The sequence below is a fragment of the Aethalodelphis obliquidens genome, unplaced genomic scaffold (genome assembly GCF_003676395.1).
Source record: "Aethalodelphis obliquidens isolate GAN/ISIS:26980383/991018 unplaced genomic scaffold, ASM367639v1 scaffold7, whole genome shotgun sequence".
In the NCBI taxonomy this organism is placed as follows: domain Eukaryota; kingdom Metazoa; phylum Chordata; class Mammalia; order Artiodactyla; family Delphinidae; genus Aethalodelphis; species Aethalodelphis obliquidens.
Window position 1 is genome coordinate 47,242,040 of NW_020837951.1, and position 24,811 is coordinate 47,266,850.

At 37.7% G+C, this 24,811-nt stretch overlaps 2 protein-coding genes across 2 annotated transcripts in view; one reads left to right on the forward strand and one right to left on the reverse strand.

Annotated features, from left to right (window-relative positions):
• CUNH9orf85 (chromosome unknown C9orf85 homolog) overlaps window positions 1–24,811 on the reverse strand; it is a 63,207-nt gene that overhangs the window by 35,961 nt on the left and 2,435 nt on the right. The window lies entirely within an intron of this gene.
• Window positions 19,065–20,736, forward strand: LOC113620054 (tubulin alpha-1A chain-like). Its single transcript, XM_027105698.1, has one exon. It carries the CDS (start codon window positions 19,161–19,163, stop codon window positions 20,514–20,516), a length of 1,356 nt encoding a protein of 451 aa, XP_026961499.1. The 5' UTR covers window positions 19,065–19,160; the 3' UTR covers window positions 20,517–20,736.

The following is a 24,811-nucleotide window of genomic DNA, read 5'->3' on the forward strand; positions in this document are numbered from 1 at the left end:
AGCAGGCACTACTACAAAATTAAACTTGATTTTCATGTGTTAAGAAATGAATGAGAAAAGAAATGAATGAATGAGAATGAACAGTACTTTCACTTAAAAATAATTGCAGAAAGAAAACAGTGTACCTTGCTTTACTGTCTTTTGGCAAACTAGAAAAAGTGAATTCCAGACAACTGAGCAAAGAAAGCCAAATCCTAGTTCTAGGAATCACTCTGCCTGGAGCAAAGGAGATGGCAATCTTACCTTACACCTATGTTTACAACTAACCCTGTTTTGGCAGTTAATTTTAGCAAGTCCCTCATGGTAGAGGATAATAGGTTATTTAAGGTTAAGATTTAAGCATGTTCAAATATAAAATCAAAACTTAGTTTTATAAGTACAAAAGCCTTTAAAGATCATTTAGTTTAACAAGCTACTATCCAGATATCTAAAGGAAAAAAATCATCAGTGGAAGATTCCACTGGACTTAAGAATCTTAGCTAAAAAAAGAAAACCTTCTTTATCAATGAATACTTCTTTTAAAAATTAGAATAGACTTAAGATGTATCAGAAGACACTCCTACTTCACATATACATAGTCTTAAAAACTGTCTAAGCCATTATTAATTCATACAACACATTTTATAGTAAGTGCTGTTATCCCTGTTAAACGTTGTTATCCCACAATGCATCAGTGGTAAAATAACACAGCAATCCCCAAAAGAAAACTGGGTGAGGACTACAACCCCAAGAAGGCAGCAAGAGCAAATTGTAAATATAACATCTGTATCAATATGCTGATGCTGAAAAATATTTTATAAAATATAAAGTATCATTTAACAGAAGGAAGGCACTACTATGTTGGGGGGCAAGAATCTGAATAACATTCAAGAGCAACTAATATAATCTTTCATTAGGATTTTCTGTACATCAAAATTCTTTCAGAAATGATAAGGTAAAACAATGGCATATTTTACTTCCCTTCATTAATGGAAAAAAAATCAAATTCTCAAGAAAAATGCCAATTCTAATGGCAGCTTAATTTCCATGGAATGGAATGGAATGGCCGTGTTCTCTCCCCTGCCTTACACCAAAATAAGGTATTTGCTGCCAATATAGCTACAACAGTGTTATTTCAGAAAATAGGAATTTTATATTTTAACTATATTTAAAAGTATATATTTTTAAATTTTCTAGTAACACTCCTTTATTCTAAATTTGGTTAGAGGATAAAGGATCTCTGAATCTAGGAGTAAGATATTATATGACTAATAATAATAAAGTGAAAATCTGTATTTTAGGTTGTGACTTTCAAATCATAAACTATTATTTTAAATCCTTTTAATATGGCTAGAACATTGTTGGGCATAAAGTATCTCATAAAATAAATACAACCAAAAATAGATGAGGGAGTCAGATTGAGGGAATAATGAGAGTTGGTAGCGAAAATTACAAAGCAGTCAGGAGTACAGTTGGGAAGTGCACTTGCTAGAAATCGGCCACAAGTGAGATATGAGTTTTCTAGCAGTCAAAAAAACATGAGCTCTGCTCACCTACCCGATTCAATGTTTGTAACATGCCAAAAATCCAGTTTCTCAGAAGCAGCACAACTATTCTTGTCATTGAAATCCAAAGTTTCATTTTCCCAAAAAGGACACCATATAATACAGTAAACAATGCTCTCAAAAACATCCTTACAGGGCTTCCCTGGTGGCGCAGTGGTTGAGAGTCTGCCTGCCAATGCAGGGGACGTGGGTTCGTGCCCCAGTCCGGGAAGATCCCACATGCCGCAGAGCTGCTGGGCCCGTGAGCCATGGCTGCTGAGCCTGCGCGTCCAGAGCCTGTGCTCCGCAACGGGAGAGGCCACAGCAGTGAGAGGCCCGTGTACCGCAAAAAAAAAAAAATCCTTATAATTCAAAGTATTTCACAGAGCTGTTTTCTACCCTAGTTCTCAAAGTAGGCCGGTGTTATAGCATGCCAAACACAATGTAGTAAAAAAGTTATTTTCGGGTGTGCAAAGTAGATACAGAGGCCTGATATTCATAAGATCTATAGAAATGCACTGCAAATCATAAGGCCATCTTCAATAAATACTTTCTCCCAAATGAGTTCTAAAAACATTCACCTCTATTACGAAAAATTCAAACATGCAGAAAAAAGTTAAAACAATAATACTAACGCATAGCCATATACACTATCTAGAGACAACTGTTAACATTTTATGTGTGTGTACACTTAAAATAAGTTGCAAACATCGAGACAATTCACCTGTCAATCATACATATCCTGGAAATAGACTTTCTCCTACTTAACCACAATACCATTACCACACCTCAGAAAAATGAAAAATAATTCTCTAATATCATTGAATGTAGCCCGTCTACACTGAAATGTCCTCAACTGCTCCCCTGCCCCCCCAAATCAGTATTCAAGTTCAGTTTGTTATCTCTCTTTTGATCTAGAAGGGTTTTCCTCTTTTACCCTCTATTACACTGATTTTTTTTCAATTATTTTTAAAAAAATTTTTATTGGAGTATTGTTGATTTACAATGTTGTGTTAATTTCAGGTATACAGCAAAGTGAATCAGTTATACATGTACACTGATGTTTTTGAAAATACCAGGCAAGTTGTCTTTGAGAATATTCCACATTCTGTATTTGTAAGATTGTTTTCTCTTGGTGTAATTTAACTCATTGCTTTATGTCCTATAGTTCTGCAAGGTGGAGGTTAGGTTTAAAGGCTTGATTAGACCCAGGTTTAAGATTTTTTTGACAAGAATAGTTCATTTGTGCTGCTGCTATGTACTCCATATTACTCCAAGTCAGGAGGCACAAGATGTCCAGTTCTCACCTAGTCAGTGATGAGAAATTTGACTGATCACTTGGTTAAGGTAGTGACTGTCCAGATCTCTTCAAATTACAAAGATTAGCAATAATGTATAGGGGTCATGTCAATATGCTGTTCCACAATAACATTTCGCTTCATGGTTTTAGCATCCATTCAAGGTTCTTTGTCTGAATCAATCATTTTAAATGCTAACTCTATCATTCTTTCTACATTAATTAAATTTTTTAAAAAAAAGGTTGACAGCTTAAGTCAGTTTTGAGGTATAATACATATAGAGTAAAATTCACCCAATTTAGGTGTATAGTTCCGTGAATCTGACAATCAAAATATAGAACATTTCCATCTTTCTAAAAAGTTCCCTCATGCCCCTTTGTTGTCAACCCCCAGACAACACTAATTTTCAGTCTGCTCCTATAGTGTTGCCTTTTCCAGAATGTCATATAAATGAAATGATCAAGTATATAACTATTTGAGGAGCTCATTCCTTTTTATTGGTGAATGGTATTCCATTGCATAGATGTGCTATAATGTTTATTCATTCACCATTTGAAGGACTTTTTTTTTTTTTTTTTTTTTTTGCGGTACGCGGGCCTCTCACTGTTGTGGCCTCTCCCGCTGTGGAGCACAGGCTCCTGACACGCAGGCTCAGCGGCCATGGCTCACGGGCCCAGCCGCTCCGTGATATGTGGGATCTTCCCGGTCCGGGGCACGAACCCGTGTCCCCTGTATCGGCAGGTGGACTCTCAATCACTGCGCCACCAGGGAAGCCCCCAATCTGTGCTTTTATTTTCATTATCTTAACAGCGTTTTTCTAAGATAAAATCTTTTAAATTTCAAAGAACAATGTTTCGATTTTTTCTTTTACGGACTATGCTTTTAGTGTCAAATCTAAGAAGTCTTTGAAGAATCATGATTTTTACCTACGTTTTCTTCTGGAAGTTCAGTAATTTTAGGCCTTACATTTAGTCTATGATCTATTTTGAGCTCATTTTTGTACATGGTGCAAAATACTGGTAGGAGGTTCTTTTTAAATTATCTATGGGCGGGACTTCCTGGTGGTGCAGTGGTTAAGAATACGCCTGCCAAAGCAGGGACCATAGGCTCGATCCCTGGTCCAGGAAAACCCCACATGCCGCAGAGCAACTAAGCCCGTGTGCCACAACTACTAAGCCTGTGCTCTAGAGCCCGCTAGCCACAACTACTGAAGCCCATGCACCTAGAGCCCGTGCTCTGCAACAAGAGAAGCCACCGCAATGAGAAGCCCGCGCACCGCAAAGAGTAGCCCCCGCTCACCGCAACTAGAGAAAGCCCGTGCGCAGCAACGAAGACCCAATGCAGCCAAAAATAAGTAAATAAATAAATAAATTTATAAATTATCTATGGGCATCCAAGTTCTAGCATCACGGAATTGTGTTTGTATCTTTGTCAAAAGTTAAGTATGTGTGAGTCTATTTTGGACTCAATATTCGATCACATTAATCTGTGTCTACTCTTTCTTCAGTACCACCCTGTCTTGATTACTGGAGCTTTAAGGTCTTGAAGTCAGTACTGTGTCTCCTCCAAATTTGTTCTTTTTCAAAATTGTTTTGGCTATTCTAGTTCCTCTACTTTTCTGTATACATTTTAGGATCAATTTCTTAATTGTAACAAAAAAAGCCTGCTATGGACCTACTAGAGAATGGACTTGAGGATACGGGGAGGGAGAAAGGTAAGCTGGGACAAAGTGAGAGAGTGGCATGGACATATATACATTACGAAACATAAAATAGATAGCTAGTGGGAAGCAGCCTCATAGCACAGGGAGATCAGCTCAGTGCTTTGTGACCACCTAGAACGGTGGGATAGGGAGGGTGGGAGGGAAGGAGATGCAAGAGGGAGGAGATATGGGGACATATGTATATGTATAACTGATTCACTTTGTTATAAAGCAGAAACTGACATACCATTGTAAAGCAATTATACTATAATAAAGATGTTAAAAAAATTTTTTTAAAAACGCCTGCTATGATTGCAATTAGGATTATATTGAAACCATAAATAAATTTGAGGGAGAATTGACATCTTAACAATACTGACTATTCCAATCCATCACCATTGCATTCCTGGGATAAACCTCATTTGTCTGAGGTATATTATCCTTCTTATTGGTGAATACAATATGCTAATATTTCACCGAAGATTTTTGTGTTTATGTTCAATGAGGGATATTGGTCCATAGTTGTTTGTTCATTTTTTGTTGTTGTTGTTATTGTTTTTTGCGTTACGCGGGCCTCTCACTGCTGTGGCCTCCCCCACTGCTGAGCACAGGCTCCGGACGCGCAGGCTCAGCGGCCACGGCTCAAGGGCCCAGCCGCTCCGCTGCACGTGGGATCTTCCCGGACCGGGGCACGAACCCGCGTCCTCTGCATCGGCAGGTGGACTGTCAACCACTGCGCCACCAGGGAAGCCCTGTTCATTTGTTTTAATAACGTCTCTGGTTTTGGTGTTTAGTTCAGCTGCTAGAGGATTCATGTAAAAGGGTTAAAAGGACTTAAAATAGAAGTAAAGATTTTATATATCTTAGAAGAACACTAGAATATTAAAAGTCTTGTAGAATAAGCTCAAGTCCTTATTTTTAAACGTTTAAAACGTTATTATATTTTAAACATATAAAACATTTATATGTTAAAAGTGTTTTTTTGGTTACAAACCAAGAAAAAGTTTATCCTAACTAGATGGAGTTCAATTTCTTATAGCTAGCCTTTGGTTTATCATATTATATAACACTTTAGGAAATCAAATTTATCACTCAATAAATATGTACAGGGAAGGGGAAAAAACAGAGTTCAAGCTTCACGTAGAAATCTCTTTTGTATTCTGTCCAGTAGTCTGTAAATTTTGTTCATCTCCTACCACCTCATTTGGTTTTACAACTAGTTCTTTCCTTTTAATGCTTTTTTTCCCCACTGTGTATTAACAATGGTATACTATATTGTATAATTTTCTTATGACAAGAATTTATTACTTTTGTAAATGACAAATAACTTTACTGATCAATTTTATAGATTTAAAACAATATGAGCACTTATATATAAATATTCACATTGTAGAAATTTTTATAAAAATACAGATAAAAAGACAAGTCTTATCACTCAGAGATTCTATACTTTCCAGCATTTCAAGCATATATATTTATAGAAATTTGCACTTTTTAATGTATGCATTGCTTTATAACTTATCAATTTTTTTCATAAGAGTATATATACTTTTAAAACATGTTTTCATTGGCTGTATTTTATTCTCTCAGAGTAATACTTTCATTTACTTAACCTATTCTCTTGAGAGTTTGCTTGTTTCCAACTTCTGACTGAATATGTGTATTTTTAAATGTACTATGTTATAAATATCAGAAAACTTTTAATGAACATGCAAATTCTCATTTACACAAAACAAGTTCTTATCTCATTTCAACAAAAGAGTAAAAATAACAGGAATTTTATCAGAGGTAAAAACTCATAGTAAAGAATAACTGTCCCTTTCTTAAATCAAGTACATAATTATTTGGACATTAAAGCAAATGTTTCCTAATATTGTCTATAAAAATTGCTTTGTTTTTTTATCCTGGCAGTTAAAAAGTTAAAAAGAATAGAAGACATTGCCACTTTCCTTTTCAAAAAGGGAATTAAAAATCATTCTTGCTGGGAATTCCCTGGCGGTTCAGTGGTTAGGACTCGGCTCTTTCACTGCCAAGGGCCCAGGTTCAATCCCTGGTCAAGGAACTAAGATCCCGCAAGCCTCTCAGGACAGCCCCCCCCCCCCAAAAAAAGCATTCTTGCTATAATCAACAATACCACAATTACTATAGATAGGACACCACTATTACATGATCCAGAATATTAATACCGAGTTCTAGTCTTTTAAAACTTTCAAACGTACAAACTCTTTTTTAATGTAATAAGAAGTAATAGTCTGAATGTCTATTACGCTCAGAAATACCTTATTTGGATAAGTTACTGAGTCTTACTATTTTTATGTATTTTATTATTTCACAAAATGAGCTAGTTATATAAATAGACCAGAAATACTTTTGAAGTGAGTTCTCCTAATAAAATTGGTTTTATTGTCATTTAAGGATAAATAGAAGACCAAAGTTACTATACGCTTACTTCTTTTTAGGAAACTACATTGGTTTAATGTAGCTAATTAGAGATTAGCTCTCAACATTCATAAGCAAAATATTACCTTAGTGTTCTAAAATACTTGACATACATATATATATATACATCAAATACATAAACATTTCAGTTACCAATATTTGATTTTTCATTATATAAAATTCTAATTAAAAGATACCTAAGGCATAAAATGAAGTATCTTTCTACTGTAAGTTAAAATAATTAATTTTACTCCCTGAAGTCTAGTCCATCTTCCTCTCATTCACTCTGTATTCATCTTAAGTCCTTAAAACACCAATACCAAGCAGAGGAAAGTGAAAATATATACTAGAAATACTCAAAATTCTTCTCTTGTTCAACATATTTACAATACTAGCTTTTCTAGTCACGAAATAATATTGGATTCCCTCTCCCACTTTTTTTTTTTACTACTGAAATGTTTAACAAACGACATCTGCAAAAATAAACAATTGCATTTTCATCCAAAGACTGAATATAAAATGAGTTCTGATCATCCTAAACAGAGGACTATTCTCTCAAAAAGTGGGTAGAGCTATTGTCAGTTGCAATTATACAGAGAGGGTCTATGTACAAACTACCTACTGATTTATTTCAGCAGCCATGCAAACTACTCAGATTTTCACTGACAAGCTGAATGCAGACAGACACTTAAAAGAAGCCACACCTGCCTACAGGCAGAAACATGCTGTTGCAATATTTTCTGGCAGTAGCAAAACCTATTAAGAAAGCAATTTTTTTTCCAAAGTATATTTCACTCATTTACTTTTAAGGAAAAATTAAAATAAATTGGCACTGTAAATTTTAACAAGCAAATATTTCTGAAGGATTCTAACAACCAAATCACTGCACTGATAAACCAATCACATCTTTAAAAGGTGTGGTCAGTTGGAACAAAGAGCACTCTGGTATGAAGATTTTTAATTCTCTCCATCTTGTTCTAAAAGGAACAGTTCAGGAGGACATGTTATGAATGTTAAAAAATATTTCCATAGAAGGACCCAAAATGCAATGCTAAGAACAAATTATAAGCAGAACATAGAATAATCTCCTGAGGACAAGAGAAATTTTGCCTTACAACAATTAAAACATCGGGAATTTAGTATTTTAAGATAATGTGCTTTCAATTATATTTAAGCCATCTTCATCATTAACTATGGGACGTTTTTAGTAAATAAATAACCCAAGAATAACTTCTCTAAGAGGAAATAGCATTATTGTCAGAGCAGTTTTACAGGAAGTAAATTTTTTCTCCCTCAAAATTTTGCTGTAAATGGTCAAAATGTCAATGATTTTATCTAGGGATAATCTGTGTCGTTCCTGAAAAAAGACCCGCCTTACAATGTAGGATTGTACCCCAAACTCCATTTGCTCCTTCTTAAGATCCTTTGCTAATACTTCTTCCTCTGATTACCCCTTAAAATTATACATTCCTCAATATTTAGTCATCAACTCACTCACTCACCTGCCCACTCTCTCTCTGTCTTTTTCTCTCCTTCAACTTAGATGTCTACCAAGGAGGTGATACACTTTTCCTTAGAAAGAAAGTTGATTACTATAGTTGAAACACCACTGGTTAGTGTGAGGAGAAATAATAACAATAATGGTAATAATAATAATGACATTTATATAGTATCATCTTAAAAATCAATATTCACAGTTAATCATATCATTTCCTCATGACTATCTTAGGGATAAATAGTATTATTCCTATTTTACAGATGAAGGAACAAATCCAGACAGGTTTAACAATCTGTCTACAATCACACAACTACAAAGTCATACAACCAGGGCTCAAGAGCATGCTGACTCCAAATTCCATATTTTGCCCCACCATTCCATACTGTCTCTCTTTTAGAAACTAAATCTCAGGGCTTCCCTGGTGGCACAGTGGTTAAGAATCCGCCTACCAATGCAGGGGACACGGGTTCAAACCCTGGTCTGGAAAGATCCCACACGCCGCAGAGCAACTAAGCCCGTGTGCCACAACTACTGAGCCTGTGCTCTAGAGCCCACGAGCCACAACTACTGAGCCCACGTGCCGCATCTACTGAAGCCCCCGCACTCTAGAGCCCGTGCTCCACAACAAGAGAAGCCACCATAATGAGAGGCCCGCGCACCGCAACAAAGAGTAGCCCCTGCTCGCCACAACTAGAGAAAGCCCACGTGCAGCAATGAAGACCCAACACAGCCAAAAATAATAAATAAATAAATTTAAAAGAAAAAGAAACTAAATCTCAGTCTGATTTCTAGTTTCCCCATTGAAAGCATCATTACTTGGGAAGATGCACTTTGATTTCCAATCGAGTAACTTAGAGAAATCTTTGAAACATACAGTGTTTGTTGAAACGTACAGTGTTGTCCAGAATAACCTCAGAACTGACAGGAAAACCTATGTTAGAGACATAGGTCAAGAGTCCAGAAGAGCTATTACTTAAGAAGCTTTTCCAAAGTTTAATATCAAAAGATATCACCCCTAAATGTAATTAATCCTAGATTCTCAGTCTGTATGTCTAAAGTCCCTTAATTCAGACATGGTTCACAGTGGTATTGCGCTGTATAGAAACCATCTGTTTTCTACTCTGACTTTCTCATGGTCAGGAAAAATAGAATTTATAGAAATAGTTTATGGTCTTTATTCCTATTCCTGGAATTTAGGCCAAATCTAAACACTCTGAAAGCTGGGGAATTACTTCTTCACTCTTCCCTATGTTTTAACCCTGCCTTAGTTAAAAGGTCAAACGTCAGACCAAATCTCAATTAGCTATGGAATCTAAGATTAGGAACATGCTAGGAAATCTGGGTAATTTCCAGCAGTGATACTCAACCTTTGTTTCTCCCTCTACTGTTCACAACCCCATGTTACTCTCATCATCAAATACAGAAAATAGTACAACTTAATTAACAGGAGAGTTAATGAGTATTTGGGGGAAGCACAGGGAAGAGAGGTCCTGATACATTCTTTTCCAACAGAGGATGTCTCTCAAAACTAGAGGAGATAGAGCTAAATACATGTATTTCTAGCTTCTCGAGAAATCTTCTATAGTACTTATCATTTAACTCCCTGCTCGGTTGTTTACAGTTCTGGTCAATGTTCTTTTGCTTATGCAAGTCCTTGAGTGATTTCATATCTATGGGACATGTCTGTACTTTGATCAGGTGTCTAGACAAAAGCATGCTTAGGGAAAGGTTATTTATTTACATGGTTTATTATAAAACAGGTCTTTTTGGTTTTCACTATAAAAATAATAGCAAACTAAATAATTTTTATGTAAAAGACTGCTATCATAAATCTATAAACCACATGCCTAATCCTTTATAAAAATTCTCCCTGCTGCTATTCTTAGCCACATTCCTGTGGCTAGGGGCAGGCATAATTATCTTCATTTTGCAGATGAGAAACCTGAGGCTCAGAGAATTAAGAGATTTGCCTGAGGTCACACAATTAATCAGGACAGCAGAGGCAGAACCCATAAAAAGATGCCTTTTAGTTTAGGGCATTCTATTAAAGTTACAAGTAGAAAGTGTTCCCCTGTAGCTTTCAAGGTTTTCTAAATAGTAAAGGAAAAAAGAAAAAAAGAAAAGCACAACATTTTGCAGAGTAAAATTCTGTCTATGTTTTTGTCCTATGTTTTGACTCAAATTCTAACACTGGTATGTTAATTGTTTTGCAAATAAGGCCAAACCTGCTGGCTTGTTCCTAAGGTAACCTAGCAGTATTATATGTTATTTGCTTAAAAGGCACAAAACAAAATTCGAAAGTTAGAAAAATTCATTTAAGAAAGAAAATATTACCTTTGCTAAGCAATGTTCTAAAAGAGGAGGATTTACTTTTCTACAATGTTCTTCACAGATTTTCAACACACTGACACCTAAAAAATAAAGTGTAAACTAAAGTGGTGAGCTACATAGGCCAACTATGTATAATCCAATTGGAATGCAAAAAGCCCTACTCAAGCAGCAATTGTGTAGTGTCATGAGGCAACACGTGTTTTTAAAAGCACTCATTAAAAGTTAGTCACAATTTGAGATCCTGTCCAACCAGTATGGTATGTCCCAAGTTAGTGATCTTAAGAGACAAACTATTGACCAACCATTGTTTAGCATGTATTAAACAAAAAAGAACAATAATATTCATTTCCTTCTAATAGCATATTTTAGGAATTTATGGATTTAACTCTTCCAAGCATAATAATTGGCAATGTCCACAAACCAAATGATTTTATCTTTTAAAATAAATCAGCATTGCATGTCATTTACTTGGGTACAGGTATACAAAGACAACTGCCATACTGAAGCTAGTTAATTTCTTCAAAGATAGTTGCCTTATCCTGGTCACACTAATATATCATAAAAATAGCCTGTATATGCTGACAATTGATTGAGGAGTCAAGTCACAAAAAATTAGGTTTGTGCCATGATTCGTTTAGTCTAGAGCGCAGTATTCACATGTGACTTACCTAACTTCAGTTGCGAGCATTTTCTCATTCTTAAAAAAGAAAGATATTTTTGATGACAAGAATATAAAACAACTAAGGGATAAAATTAAGGTGTGTTCTGAAGTGAAGGATGCAAATCACCTGTAACAAAACGCTACTACATTTTATTTCCATAGTTTTTTTAAAATCTGAAGTTGTCCTATAGTTCTTATTTTATTCTCACATCAGCCCTGTGTGGAAGGAAGAAAGTAGTATTGTTATTTATTGTTATTCTAATTTGTAGAGAATTGATATAACTTACCTATGGTTACAGAGAGTGACTCAGTAGCCATACAGGAAGGAATCTGAAGAGTCTACTCCTGCTTTGCCCTGACTCCAAGTTTAGGACTCCTTCCAACAGTCAAATTATAAAATGTATCACAGGTTAGAAGTAAGTACACCATGTACTGTGACCATCTCTCTGCTGTCTACAGGAACAATTTGAAAAAAGTACAAGCTAGTGTGTACTCAGTACTATGCTAGGCATCGCAAGGATTCAGAAGATTTACAATACACAGTTCTTTCCTCACAGTGCTTCACATCTAGTTGAGACAAAAGTAATGGGCATGAAGGAAATCTGAATAGTAAGCAATAGTATTGTTAAGAGTTAAAATAGTGTTTAAAACAATAGATTAACTGTTAGCTTCTTCAAACTGGGCTTTTGGAAAGATTTGGATTGAGGGGTAGGGGAGTCACTGGAGATTCAAGGCTGACTGGTAGCCTTGCAGATTTAAAAACCCTATTGTTTCATTCAGTCCCAACCCAATGGGACAAAGAGAGGGAGTTATCTATCTCTACTACTCAATGACAAATTTGCAAAGGTATCACAGAATGGGGAAGACATCTTATGTTTTCAAAGACCATTGTTAATCTTGTAAAATAAGTCCTCAAAAGGTTGCAGATCAAAGCCTAACGTGACACACGGGTTTAATTTAAAACAGCAGCAATTCATCTTCTTTCATACCTTCTTTGTACTTCTACCAGTCAAGTGTTAAAACCAGAAGTGGGATTTATCCATAAGTAGAAGCAGGAGAGACTATGTACAGATGGTCACACGGCCCATATTTTTTGGCCTTTCCTGAAGGTGTCAATAAAATTTCTAGTTTGCTCTTACTTCTTGTACACTGGTCTTAACTCCCCAGCTATACTACAACACCATGAAGGCCAGAACAAGGTCTTATGTTCATCTCCTTATTGCTTAGCACAGACACTAAATAATGGGCACTTAGACTTTAAAACTTTAATGATGGGGACTTCCTGGTGGCGCAGTGGTTAAGAATCCACCTGCCAATGCAGGAGACACGAGTTCTAGTTCTTCTCCGCGAAGATCCCGCATGCTGCGGAGCAACTAAGCCCGTGCGCCACAACTGTTGAGCCTGCGCTCTAGGGCCCGCCAGCCACAGCTACTCAGCCGGCGTGCCGCAACTACTTAAGCCCGCGCGCCTAGAGCCTGTGCTCCGCAACAATAGAAGCCAACGCAATGAGATGCCCACGAACTGCAACAAAGATTAGCCCCTGCTTGCTGCAACCAGAGAAAGCTTGCGCGCAGCAATGAACACCCAACACAGCCATAAATAAATAAATTTATATTAAATAATAATAATAATTGTAGGAAATGATTTTTTTTAAAAAAGAAGAAGCCTTAGTAAAATTTGACTGATCTTTTCTTACTGGGTAGCAAAAAGTAGGCATTAATAAAGGTGTCTCTAGAGAATCCCTAAGATGAGTATTAACTACCAAGATAAACCAGGATTTTTATTTAAATATACCAGGGAACAGCCAACGAAATCATCATGTGAGGGTCAAAGAACCATCCATGGTTCAATAATAAGGAGTTTAAATTAGAGCAACAGCATCACATATGTAAAAGTAACCATAATATTCTTTCATATGGATGATAAATGACAACTTATCCCATATGACTATTCTAACTTTATTAAAAATTAGATCTAGCATTATGTCCTACAAGCATTCACGTTTACAGGAAACATGATATCATATTACTATAATGTCTTGTGATAAGGGCTAATGATGGTATATAAAACATTCACAAATACAAGTATATACTATGATGTCAAGTATATTATTCAATTTGATGACTTCAGGAACGTGAGTAATTTCAAAACAAACAAGTCAGCCACCTGGTAAGACAGGGCTGAGCATTTAATAATATATAAATCTTTACAGAACAACAAAGCATTTAAAATAATCCCTAGTTTAGCTTGGTATTTCATATGCATGTTGTAAACGGCCTTCAAAACCAGGTGCAATTAATATAAAGCTACAACAGAATTCTAATGCTGATGGGCCATCACTGAAAATTATTATACATGTATACTTCTATCACCTACAAGAAGAAATACTTCTTTGTTAATAACATATAACTCTGCCAAAACAAAAAAGAAAATGTGTCATACAACTCCGTTCCGTAAGGACAATTTGAATAATTACATTAACTTTAGAATATAAATTTAACTATTCCAGTTAGAAATGAACTTGATAAAATATCTAAGAAAATATGCACCATAAAGTTCTAAAAATGTAATTCAACCTCATAAGTAGATAAATTGGAAGACATTTAGGACTGAGGTTGAAATAATCAACTCCAAAGCTAAAGGAAAGTTCAAATTTACTCTTGATAGTTTTAGAAGTCAAAAATCCTAAAGGGACCAAATCAATCACTTGGAAAATCAAATCACACCAATTTCTTTCATCCCAAAGAAGGATTATATCAAGTCGTGTTGTACATTTAAGCAGTTAAGATGATCCATCAGGATGCTTGCCTACATCCACTAATACTATTTCTGTAAAGAAAGGCTGGTCATCCAGGCACCTATAACTCTCTCTCCTTTGACTCCAAAAGCCGTGACTTTAAGGTTATTTAAAAATACTTCATATTCATCAAGATAATGGTTATTAGAGGAGAGAGTTGTGGTGAATAGGAGAGGTCAGTGACATTCTCTTGATCTGAGTTGACTGGGTTCAGTTTGTGAAACTTCATTGAACTCTATTATGATTTTTGCACTTTCTATATGTTGTATGTTATACTTCAACAAAAGTTTAATAAATGAAAATGCTCCATATTTACCTTTTTTCACTTTTTAGAGTAGTTACTAGTCTGAGATTCCTGAATGAAGGATTCATACCATACTCATCTTTTGCAAATGCTTGCTACATAACAATAAGACAGATGTCATGTCAATAAAGACAGATGAATTAACAAAGACCAACAATCAATTGTACAATGTCAATAAGAACTACTTGATTTGCATTCCTTCATTCCAGAGCACTGAACTGCTGCTACATATTACGTAGTATACCATGAGTAGTTAAAAAAAAAAATGCTTGAGCCCCTCCCGCCAGAGGTAGATGGCATTTGTATATGTACACGTAAGAGAGAGAAAGAAGCCAAGACATATATACTAATAACTAATAAGACATGCACTATATGTGTGGTGAGAGCAATAAATGCCACAGGGAAGGAGTGAGACATTCCAGTGGGATTAACCAGGAAGGGCATTACTGAGGGCGTAGTACAAGCATGATGAACGTCTTAGTAAGATGAAGGAATGGACCAGCATTTACAGAATACTTAACACTACATGCCAGGTACCATGTGAGCATTTTCATAAACCTTACTTAACTTTCACAATATAGCTAAACCCACTAAGATCTTGACTAGTTAAGAAATTTATCTAAGACCACAGAGCCAGTACATACTAGAGAATTTGACCTAAATCTTTTCACTCCAAGATCAATGTCTTTCTACCACACCATGCTGCCACTGTCTTGAATAAGAGCTTGATATCTGTGGCCAAAAATCCAAATCTGAAATCTGACAAAAACTGACAAAAAAAATTTTTCCTACCCAATGGATGCACTTCAAAATATTTTTATTCTTCAAAGTAACTGGATCAAAACCAAAACAAAACAGACCACATCTAGGTATAGGAATGATGGCCTAAATTGACAGTTTTGGAATTCTAATTCACAGCTTGAGATCAACCTATTCGACTATCCTTTTTGGTAAAAAGGTCTCAGTCAACCATAGTCTTCTAACAAAAAGCCGACTACCAAAATAATGAGGTTATGAAAATTAAGATAATTTAATAGTTGACAGTCTTGCTGACAAACTGAAACACAGAATGTGAGAAAAGGCCAAGAATCAAGGGTAATTCTTACATTTTGGTTTGAGGAACTGGGTAAATAGTGGAGTTGTTTACAGAGTTGGGAAGCACGGGAGGAGGAAAAGGTTTGAAAGAGAAAAATTAAGAGTTCTTTCTTTGCCATGTTAAGCTTAAGAAACCTTTTTGATATTTAAGAATAGAGGTCAAGTAGGTAGTTAAATATACAACTTTGCAGCTTAGGAGAGAGGTTGGCCTGGAGTTCCAGATTTGGAAGGTATCAGCATAAAGATGGTAAAGTCATGGACTGAGCTGAATGAAAAAAATCATTTCAAGACAGTGCTGGAGAGGCAAATGCTGCTGATCAACTGAGTGAGATGAGTACTGAGCATTAACAAAGATTTGGCAACACAGAGATCGATGACCTTGACAAGGGTGCTTTTAGTGGAATGGTATGTACAAAAATTATTTAAATAGGGATAGAACAAAATGGGAGGTAAAGAAATGGGAGATCCAGGAGCTTTTCTTATAAAGAAGAAAGAAGTAGGGTGGGGCCAGAAAAGAACATGGGTTTTATCTAAGGAGGATTTTTTTTTTAATTGAAATAACCCATTACAGATGGAAAGATTGATGATGCAACAGAACATGGACAAATGAGAAGTCTTAAGCCTTTAAGTCCTAAGGTAGGCAAGAAGAAATGAGCTCTAGGGTGCAAGGAAAGGGACCAGTCTTAGGCAGAGACAGGCACTTCATCCACTGTAACAGGAAGGAGAGTATAGGGGTGTAAGGCCAACTGGCCCGAGGCAGGGGAACACAATCAGATTCACAGGTTTCATCAGACCGAAATTCTCCGGACCACCCAGTTCCAGAAACTGCCCTGGAGACATTCCGGACCACCCAGTTCCAGGAACTGACCTGGGGACTTTGCACCCGGCCCAGCCTTCCCCCTTTCGAGGGGCGGGACTAACGGTCCCCTAGGATACCCGAAAAGACCACCAAATAAGGAATACCCTGCGCCCTCCCAGATTCACCACACCCCTTTCCCTTCTTCCCCTATAAAATCTTGCCCAACCCTCGCCCGCGTGCGACTTCTCTGGCCCCTTTCTCTTGGACCAGTGAACCTCGCCCGGGAGCGCTCCCTAATAAAGCTCACTTGAAGCTTTCCTGTTTCGCGGTGCCGTTTGTTAAGATCCGGCCTTACAATGGGTACAGATGCAGGTAGTTTGGTAGATATGATGGTGGATAGAAAGCTGGATCTAAGCAAGGTTAGGATTCTGTCAGGTAAGTACCACAGAAGGAAAGAAGGATAAGGGATTTGAAGTACATGCAAAAGAGCAGTTGTACTGATAGAACATGGTCTCCAAGCTAGATGAGGGAAAAAAGGACATGAATGAGGTGCAGTGGAAAGTGGAAAACTTAATGCACATGAGCACCCAGTGGAGTTAAAAAAAAATTATTTCAGGAATAAGGAAACCAGGTAAGTAGACAGTGGGTTTTTTTGTTGTTCTTTTTGTTTGTTTGCTTGTTTTAAGTTTATAAGAGGAGCAGTTACCAGCAATGAGGTTTAACATTTGACCATGGGAATAGATTTCTGAGGTGGGGGGATCTAAAAGCTGTGAGATCAGATGTTTGATTATCCATGTGGCTGTAGCAATCACTAAGTCTAATGACAAGAAAACTGTGGAAAAGCAGTGAGCCGGGTACTAACGAGGAGGTAAGGATGGATCTGGAGGGGAAAATAGTCTGATGGCATGCATTTCAGAAGAGCTGGGGTTCTGAGCAAGGAAAAAATGGACTAAAGCAACGAATGGGAGAAAGGGTTCTAAATGAGGGGTTGAAGATGTGGGGTGAAAAAAACATCATTACTTAAAGACTACAGGGAAACAGAGTTCCCAGGAATAGTCAGGGCAAGAAAGTGAACGAAATTTTATTTTCAACACTATGTCTGTTTGATGATAGTAAACTATCAGTTCCAGGAGGCAAATTGGAAGGGTTAGGGGAGGGGACATTGAAAAGTTCAAGGATTGTATCAAGTTAGGATCTACATAAAGCAAATGAGTATAAAATTTCCCAGCAAGAATGGCCAACTTGGGAATCCTCGACACTAAAAATGCAACCGAAACAAATTAACAAACACCTTTTCTAAGCTTCATGAGAGCAGTTCAGTATCTTTCCAATAAATTCCCTTTTTGCTTAAGTTAGCAACTAAAGAATCCTAATGATAATCACCTGCATGTAGAGGGCCTTGCATACATAGACAAGTTCAGAAGAGGAATGTTTATTCAATTCATTCAGTATATTTAAGTGCTATTTGGCCTGGAGTGATAAGGAAAATCTCAGAAAGGAATCTTAGGCATGTTAGCTATCCGTTTATCCCCTTTCTCATTTCATTTCTTCCTTTCACAAAAGTCAATGGTGAGAAAAAGATCAATAACAATTAGGCTGGAGTGAGCGGGCAGCAGGGTTGCTCTGAGGACAAACACAATTCTCTGTACACCTGCCTGTGACCTCACAATAACACTTGTGCAGGTGTGGAGAGTCCTATAGCTTAAAATAACAAATGCCGCAGCAGTCTGTAACTGTCATCCCTGAGGTTCCTTGTCCAACTGCGCCACTCCGTACTACACAGTGTTTCTCCAAACGGAAAATGACCCATTTGGGGAAGAGTTAATATACATTACGACTTTCTCTCTCTCAGGTGAACTAATTTACCTAGATGAAGAATTCTGAGAATACTTTATTTCTAACAGGGTAGTATTTAACTTCATGTAGAAAAAAGTGTTGACAATGTAATTATAAAAATTTATAATCCTACAGTGAGTATGGTAGTATTCCTTAACACATAGACCAAATCAAGACAAATTAATTTCAGTTGTCATTCATTGTACATAAAATGAAATGTCTACAACATATGGTTGATGTAGAAAAAACCAACTGTAGCAGGCATCAAAAATAAGAAACATGCAAAATCAATTTATTGGCTTCAAGTGGAAGCACCTTGGGAATGTAGGTATAATGAAATATCCCAAAACATGGATGAGATTATTTTGTGTAAAAGACGGAATACTATACTTCAAAACATTCAAAACAGTGAATATTCACTAGCACTATGATTTTATTTAGTACAATACTCTTATGTATCATAATGCCCAGCACACCATAGATTAAATCACCTTGTCAATTGAAAAAGTATGTTGAATTTAATAAGAAGTCAATTGGGGGGAGGATACATTTAATTTCAATCCATGTAATAGACAGCCTTGGTGAAATATATCAAAGAGCACTTCCCAATCTGGAAAAAAGATCAAAGGGGGTCCCAGGTGATCTCCAGAATGCCAAAGATGGTTACCTTGAAACTACAGTGGAATCTATTTCTGCCCAGCTGCAGATTTGTTTAATGGCTACTCACTCATTTAAACCTTAATTGTTGAAATCCATTGATTAAGAAATAACACTTGGCAGGTTCTCTTACATCCACCGCCTAAGAGTCGCGCTGTAAGAAGCAACAACCTCTCCTCCTCCTCTCCGCCATCTGCTCGGCAACCACAAAACAGCAACTATGCGTGAGTGCATCTCCATGCACGTTGGCCAGGCTGGTGTCCAGATCGGCAATGCCTGCTGGGAGCTCTACTGCCTGGAACACGGCATCCAGCCTGATGGCCAAATGCCAAGTGACAAGACTATTGGGGGAGGAGATGACTCCTTCAACACCTTCTTCAGTGAGACAGGCGCTGGCAAACATGTGCCCAGGGCAGTGTTTGTAGACCTGGAACCCACGGTCATTGATGAAGTTCGCACTGGCACCTACCGCCAGCTCTTCCACCCCGAGCAGCTCATCACAGTCAAGGAAGATGCTGCCAATAACTATGCCCGAGGTCACTACACCATTGGCAAGGAGATCATTGACCTCGTCTTGGACCGAATTCGGAAACTGGCTGACCAGTGCACAGGTCTTCAGGGCTTCTTGGTTTTCCACAGCTTTGGTGGGGGAACCGGTTCCGGGTTCACCTCCCTGCTGATGGAACGTCTCTCTGTCGATTATGGCAAGAAGTCCAAGCTGGAGTTCTCCATTTACCCAGCCCCTCAGGTTTCCACAGCTGTAGTTGAGCCCTACAACTCCATTCTCACCACCCACACCACCCTGGAGCACTCTGATTGTGCCTTCATGGTAGACAATGAGGCCATCTATGACATCTGTCGTAGAAACCTCGATATTGAGCGCCCAACATATACTAACCTGAATAGGTTGATAGGTCAAATTGTGTCCTCCATCACTGCTTCCCTGCGATTTGATGGAGCCCTGAATGTTGATCTGACAGAATTCCAGACCAACCTGGTGCCCTATCCTCGCATCCACTTCCCTCTGGCCACATATGCCCCTGTCATCTCTGCTGAGAAAGCCTACCATGAACAGCTTTCCGTAGCAGAGATCACCAATGCTTGCTTTGAGCCAGCCAACCAGATGGTGAAATGCGACCCTCGCCATGGTAAATACATGGCTTGCTGCCTGTTGTACCGTGGCGATGTGGTTCCCAAAGATGTCAATGCTGCCATTGCCACCATCAAGACCAAGCGTACCATCCAGTTTGTGGACTGGTGCCCCACTGGCTTCAAAGTTGGCATTAATTACCAGCCTCCCACTGTGGTACCTGGTGGAGACCTGGCCAAAGTACAGCGAGCTGTGTGCATGCTGAGCAACACCACAGCCATCGCTGAGGCCTGGGCTCGCCTGGACCACAAGTTTGACCTGATGTATGCCAAGCGTGCCTTTGTTCACTGGTACGTGGGTGAGGGCATGGAGGAAGGAGAGTTTTCTGAGGCCCGTGAGGACATGGCTGCCCTTGAGAAGGATTATGAGGAGGTTGGTGTGGATTCTGTTGAAGGAGAGGGAGAGGAAGAAGGAGAGGAATACTAAAGTTAAAATGTCACAAAGGTGCTGCTTTTACAGGGAAGCTTATTCTGTTTTAAACATTGAAAAGTTGTGGTCTGATCAGTTAATTTGTATGTAGCAGTGTACACTCTCATGTACAATTACTGACCTATGCTTTAAAACACGACGCTTTGTTATAGATCCAAGCTATCCATTTCTCTGATGGGTTTGAATAAAGTATTCCCTGTCTTAAATGAAAAAAAAAGAAATAACACTTATTCCCATGACTGGCACTTCATAACTCATACCAAAATTACTCACATCAGAGATAACACAAACCAATCTGAGACCATTTCCTAAATTACAACATCTTTGGGCTAGAGGAGATAGGACAAAGATCCCATATGACTTGATTCCAAGCTACCTGAACAAAATGAGCCTTATCAATAGTATCTTTTCCATAGCAAGGTTTTATTCATTCATCTTACAGTGTCAGGGATCATGGCCAACTAAATTATTATGACTCTATCCTGGAGTCAATCTAGGAAAAGTAAGATCCAAGCTCAGTAATCTTTTTGTTGTTGTTGTTGTACGTGGGCCTCTCACTGTTGTGGCCTCTCCCGTTGCGGAGCACAGGCTCCGGACGCGCACGCTCAGCGGCCATGGCTCACGGGCCCAGCTGCTCCGCGGCACGTGGGATCCTCCCAGACCGGGGCACGAACCCGTGTCCCCTGCATCGGCAGGCAGACTCTCAACCACTGCGCCACCAGGGAAGCCCCAGGCTCAATAATCTTATGAACAAGATCCACTTTGTTTTTTGTTTGTTTTTTATTTTTTGCCACACCACATGGCTTGTGGTATCTTACTTCCCTAACCAGGGATCGAACCCACGCCCTCAGCGGTGAAAGCACAGAGTCCTAACCGCTGGACCACCAAGGAGTTCCCAAGATCCACTTTGTAACGACCATCTGTATTTCTCTTACAGAGAGACAATATTTAACTTAAGGGTCATGACTGGAGTTTGTAGATAAAAGCTTAAAAAATGGGAAAATATTAGAAGCCAACTATTAGAATTAATTTGACTTATGGTTAGCTAACATATTCAATATGACAGAATGTCAACCTGTCATTTGTTTTCTTTCTGGAGAAGTTAAAAAAATAGTTTTCTTTTTAAAACATACTGATAATAGGTAGTATTTCTACAACTTCCCCAAACAAAAAGCAAACAACAAAAACAGAACTTCATGACATCTGAGTAGTTAATCAGTCATTCTGCGGTCATATCTGTTTATAATTGAGGTAAAATTTATATCAGTGTCATGCACAGACCTTAAATGCTCAATTAAATGAGTTTCAATAAATGCTTGTGACCTTCATGTTTCCGTCACTCCAGAAAGTTGTCCTGAACCCCTTCCAGTCAATTCCCCCACCACCCAAGGCAACTACTGTTCAGATTTCTATAGATGTGAGAAACACCTGACTTTTTTCCTTCCACACAATATTTTTGAGATTTACCTACATGCTTGCATGTATCAGTAGCTTTTTTTTTAAATAGCAGAGTATTTCATTATATGATTGACACAATCTGTTTATCTATTCTCTGTTGAAGGATATTTGTGGGGGTTTTGTTTGTTTTTTGTTTTGTTTTTTTTTTGGCTATTGTGAATAAAGGTGCTTGTAAACACAGAATCCTGTTCTGCTGTATAAATGTAATCATATCACCTTAAACTTAAGACAGCTTTCTGCCTAAACTAGGAGCTGAGGGTCTTGAAGGAATTAGCATCGGCTTTCACACAAAATGAGTGAGGAGCCCCACCCCTGCTCCAGAGCCCTGGCTGATTAGATGGGACCTGCTCCAACCAGCCCATATCTGTGATATGTGACACTCCAGGGGGCCACACTTTATGAGAAGAGACTCTTTCCCCCGAACATTTCAAACAGGTAGTATTTAGGGGTAGTGTCAATAAAGCTCATCTCTGTTCCAACCCTAATCTGGTATCACATTGCTTCTATTATAGACAAAAACACAGTATTCAAAAACAACAACCAACACACAGACACAAAAAGGGACTTTTAATTTACCCGTTCTTTAAGGTCTCCCAGCACAGGCTACACCTAATCAATGCATAGCCAGCCACATGCTATTAATATAACTTTGGGCACATCATTCACTTCTGAGTCCTAATTTCCCAAGATGCAAAATGGGATAACTGTAGCACCTGTCTTAGGGTTATTTTTGAAGATCAAATTAGATAATACATATCAAGTATTCACAGATGCTAACATACTTAAGTACATAGCATTAGTCTATTATTAACAAAACTTTATTTCCAAAACTATTTAGAGAGTATAACCTCAGATTTTCCTTTTCCTTTTCCATTTCAAGGTAGTAACAAGAGTTTCCCAAAATGAGTGTGTTCCCCCCAAAATTAATTCACATTTAACTGGTATTATGTAAACCAAAGTCTACAGCCAGGGAAGTTTTGGCTAAATAATTTTTTTTTTAACTGCAAAACATCTAAGTGTTTTATGCTAATGTACACTATGACCCCCTAAAAGTGAGATCTAGTATTGACCACGAAATTGACTTCTGCCCTAACAAAATCATGTGATCCTGTGGCTCTAACACTTTCAGACATGCTAGTAAAAACAATGCTGACTACACATATGAAACAAACAGCATCCTTAAGAAGATAATATATGCTCTTCCCATTTCATTAGTTAAATGCTATCCATCCTTCAGACCTCAGGGAAGCCTTCTTAAACCCTCCAAACTTACTCAAGACTTCCTGCTAGATACTCTCAAGGTTCCCTTAGACTTTTCCTTCCTAGCTCTTACTGCCATTTGTATTAACATACTCAAAAAGATTATTTGATTAATGCCCGTCACCTTACCCACCAAACTATAAGCTTCAATTAAAGGCATGGCTGTATATTATGCTCAACCTTATACCCCTAGTATCTACCACAATGTCTGGTACCAAATAACTGATATGGAACAAATATGTGAATACAAGAATTCACTGCAACTTTATTTGTCATAGTGAAAAATTGAAAACAACTCAAATGTTTATTAATAGGAAAGTAAATAAGCTACTCTACATATATATTATAGAATATTATACACCCATTAAAAAGAATGAGCTTAATCTCTATGTTCTGACATACTCAATTTTCTAAATGAGAAAGGGAAAATGCATTTTATTTCATATGTACTATATTGTGCTTAGATGTCTAAAAACATACACATCTAACTCTTAACGGTGACTACATCTGAAGAGGAACAGGCCTGGAAAAAGGTATTTTCACTTTTACACTTTATACATTTCTCTGTTGTTTCAATATTCTTCAACAAACATGTATTTCTTTTCTAATTAATTTTTTAAGCTTTGAGCAACTGCAAGTCCACATAAATTATCATATGCTTTATGCTTCCACAAAGCAAAAAAAAAACAACAGAACTGGGGCTAAAATGTGGCTTTTTCTTGGTCCAGTGTTCCTTCCACTACACATTATTGCCTTTCCAATAAGGGACACAAGCTTGATATCGATACAATCAATATTTTAGTACCAAATGACTAGAAGAGATTTAAACCTACTCCCCTCTCCACCTCACCTCTGCAAGTCATGAGAGGGCACTGCAGGCCAATGGCCATAGAGGCTTCTTTTAATAACCCCAGTGACGGGGAGGTTACAAAATTCTAGTGCATGCTCCTCACTATTAAGACAATTCCCTTATATTGAGCTGAAACCTATCTCTTTTACTTTGACCCGTTGGTTCAAGTTTGGCCATTTGGAATGCGAAGCTTCTCTCCTCTTCTGGAATATATTCAAGTATATGAAGACAGTTATCACCTGTGTCTTTTTGGGAGCGGGTGCTTTACTTAGATAAACTTTCCAATAAAACAGCTGTCATTATCCAACTTCTAATTTCAGTCCTGACAAACTACTTGGCAGACAAGGAGACGGAGAACCATCATGCAAGACTATGTCAAAATAATGAGGTACAAGTAGTCAATTGTTACTACAATCCTTCAAGGAGAGTTACAGAGAATCATGCACATCTTACCACTCCTTTATTAGATGTTGCTGAATAAAACATCTTTCTGGTATAAAGCACAGGAATGAAGACAGGGTCAGATGCTTCTGACAAAATCTTGGCTTTAGACAGCTACACATAGCTGGTTCAAGAATTTGCCATGAATGCAGCCAATTATTAGTCCTCCATCAGACAGATGAACAATCAACCTAATGATCTTCCTCAGTAAAATATTTCTTGCTATTTTTGTTAGAACTTCCAATAACAAAGCACCTGGTGGTTCTACCAATGGACGAATGAG

What these genes read in the sequence shown, in the direction of transcription:
- LOC113620054 (XM_027105698.1), top strand. Translation starts at nt 19,161, where the DNA reads ATGCGTGAGTGCATCTCCATGCACGTTGGCCAGGCTGGTGTCCAGATC.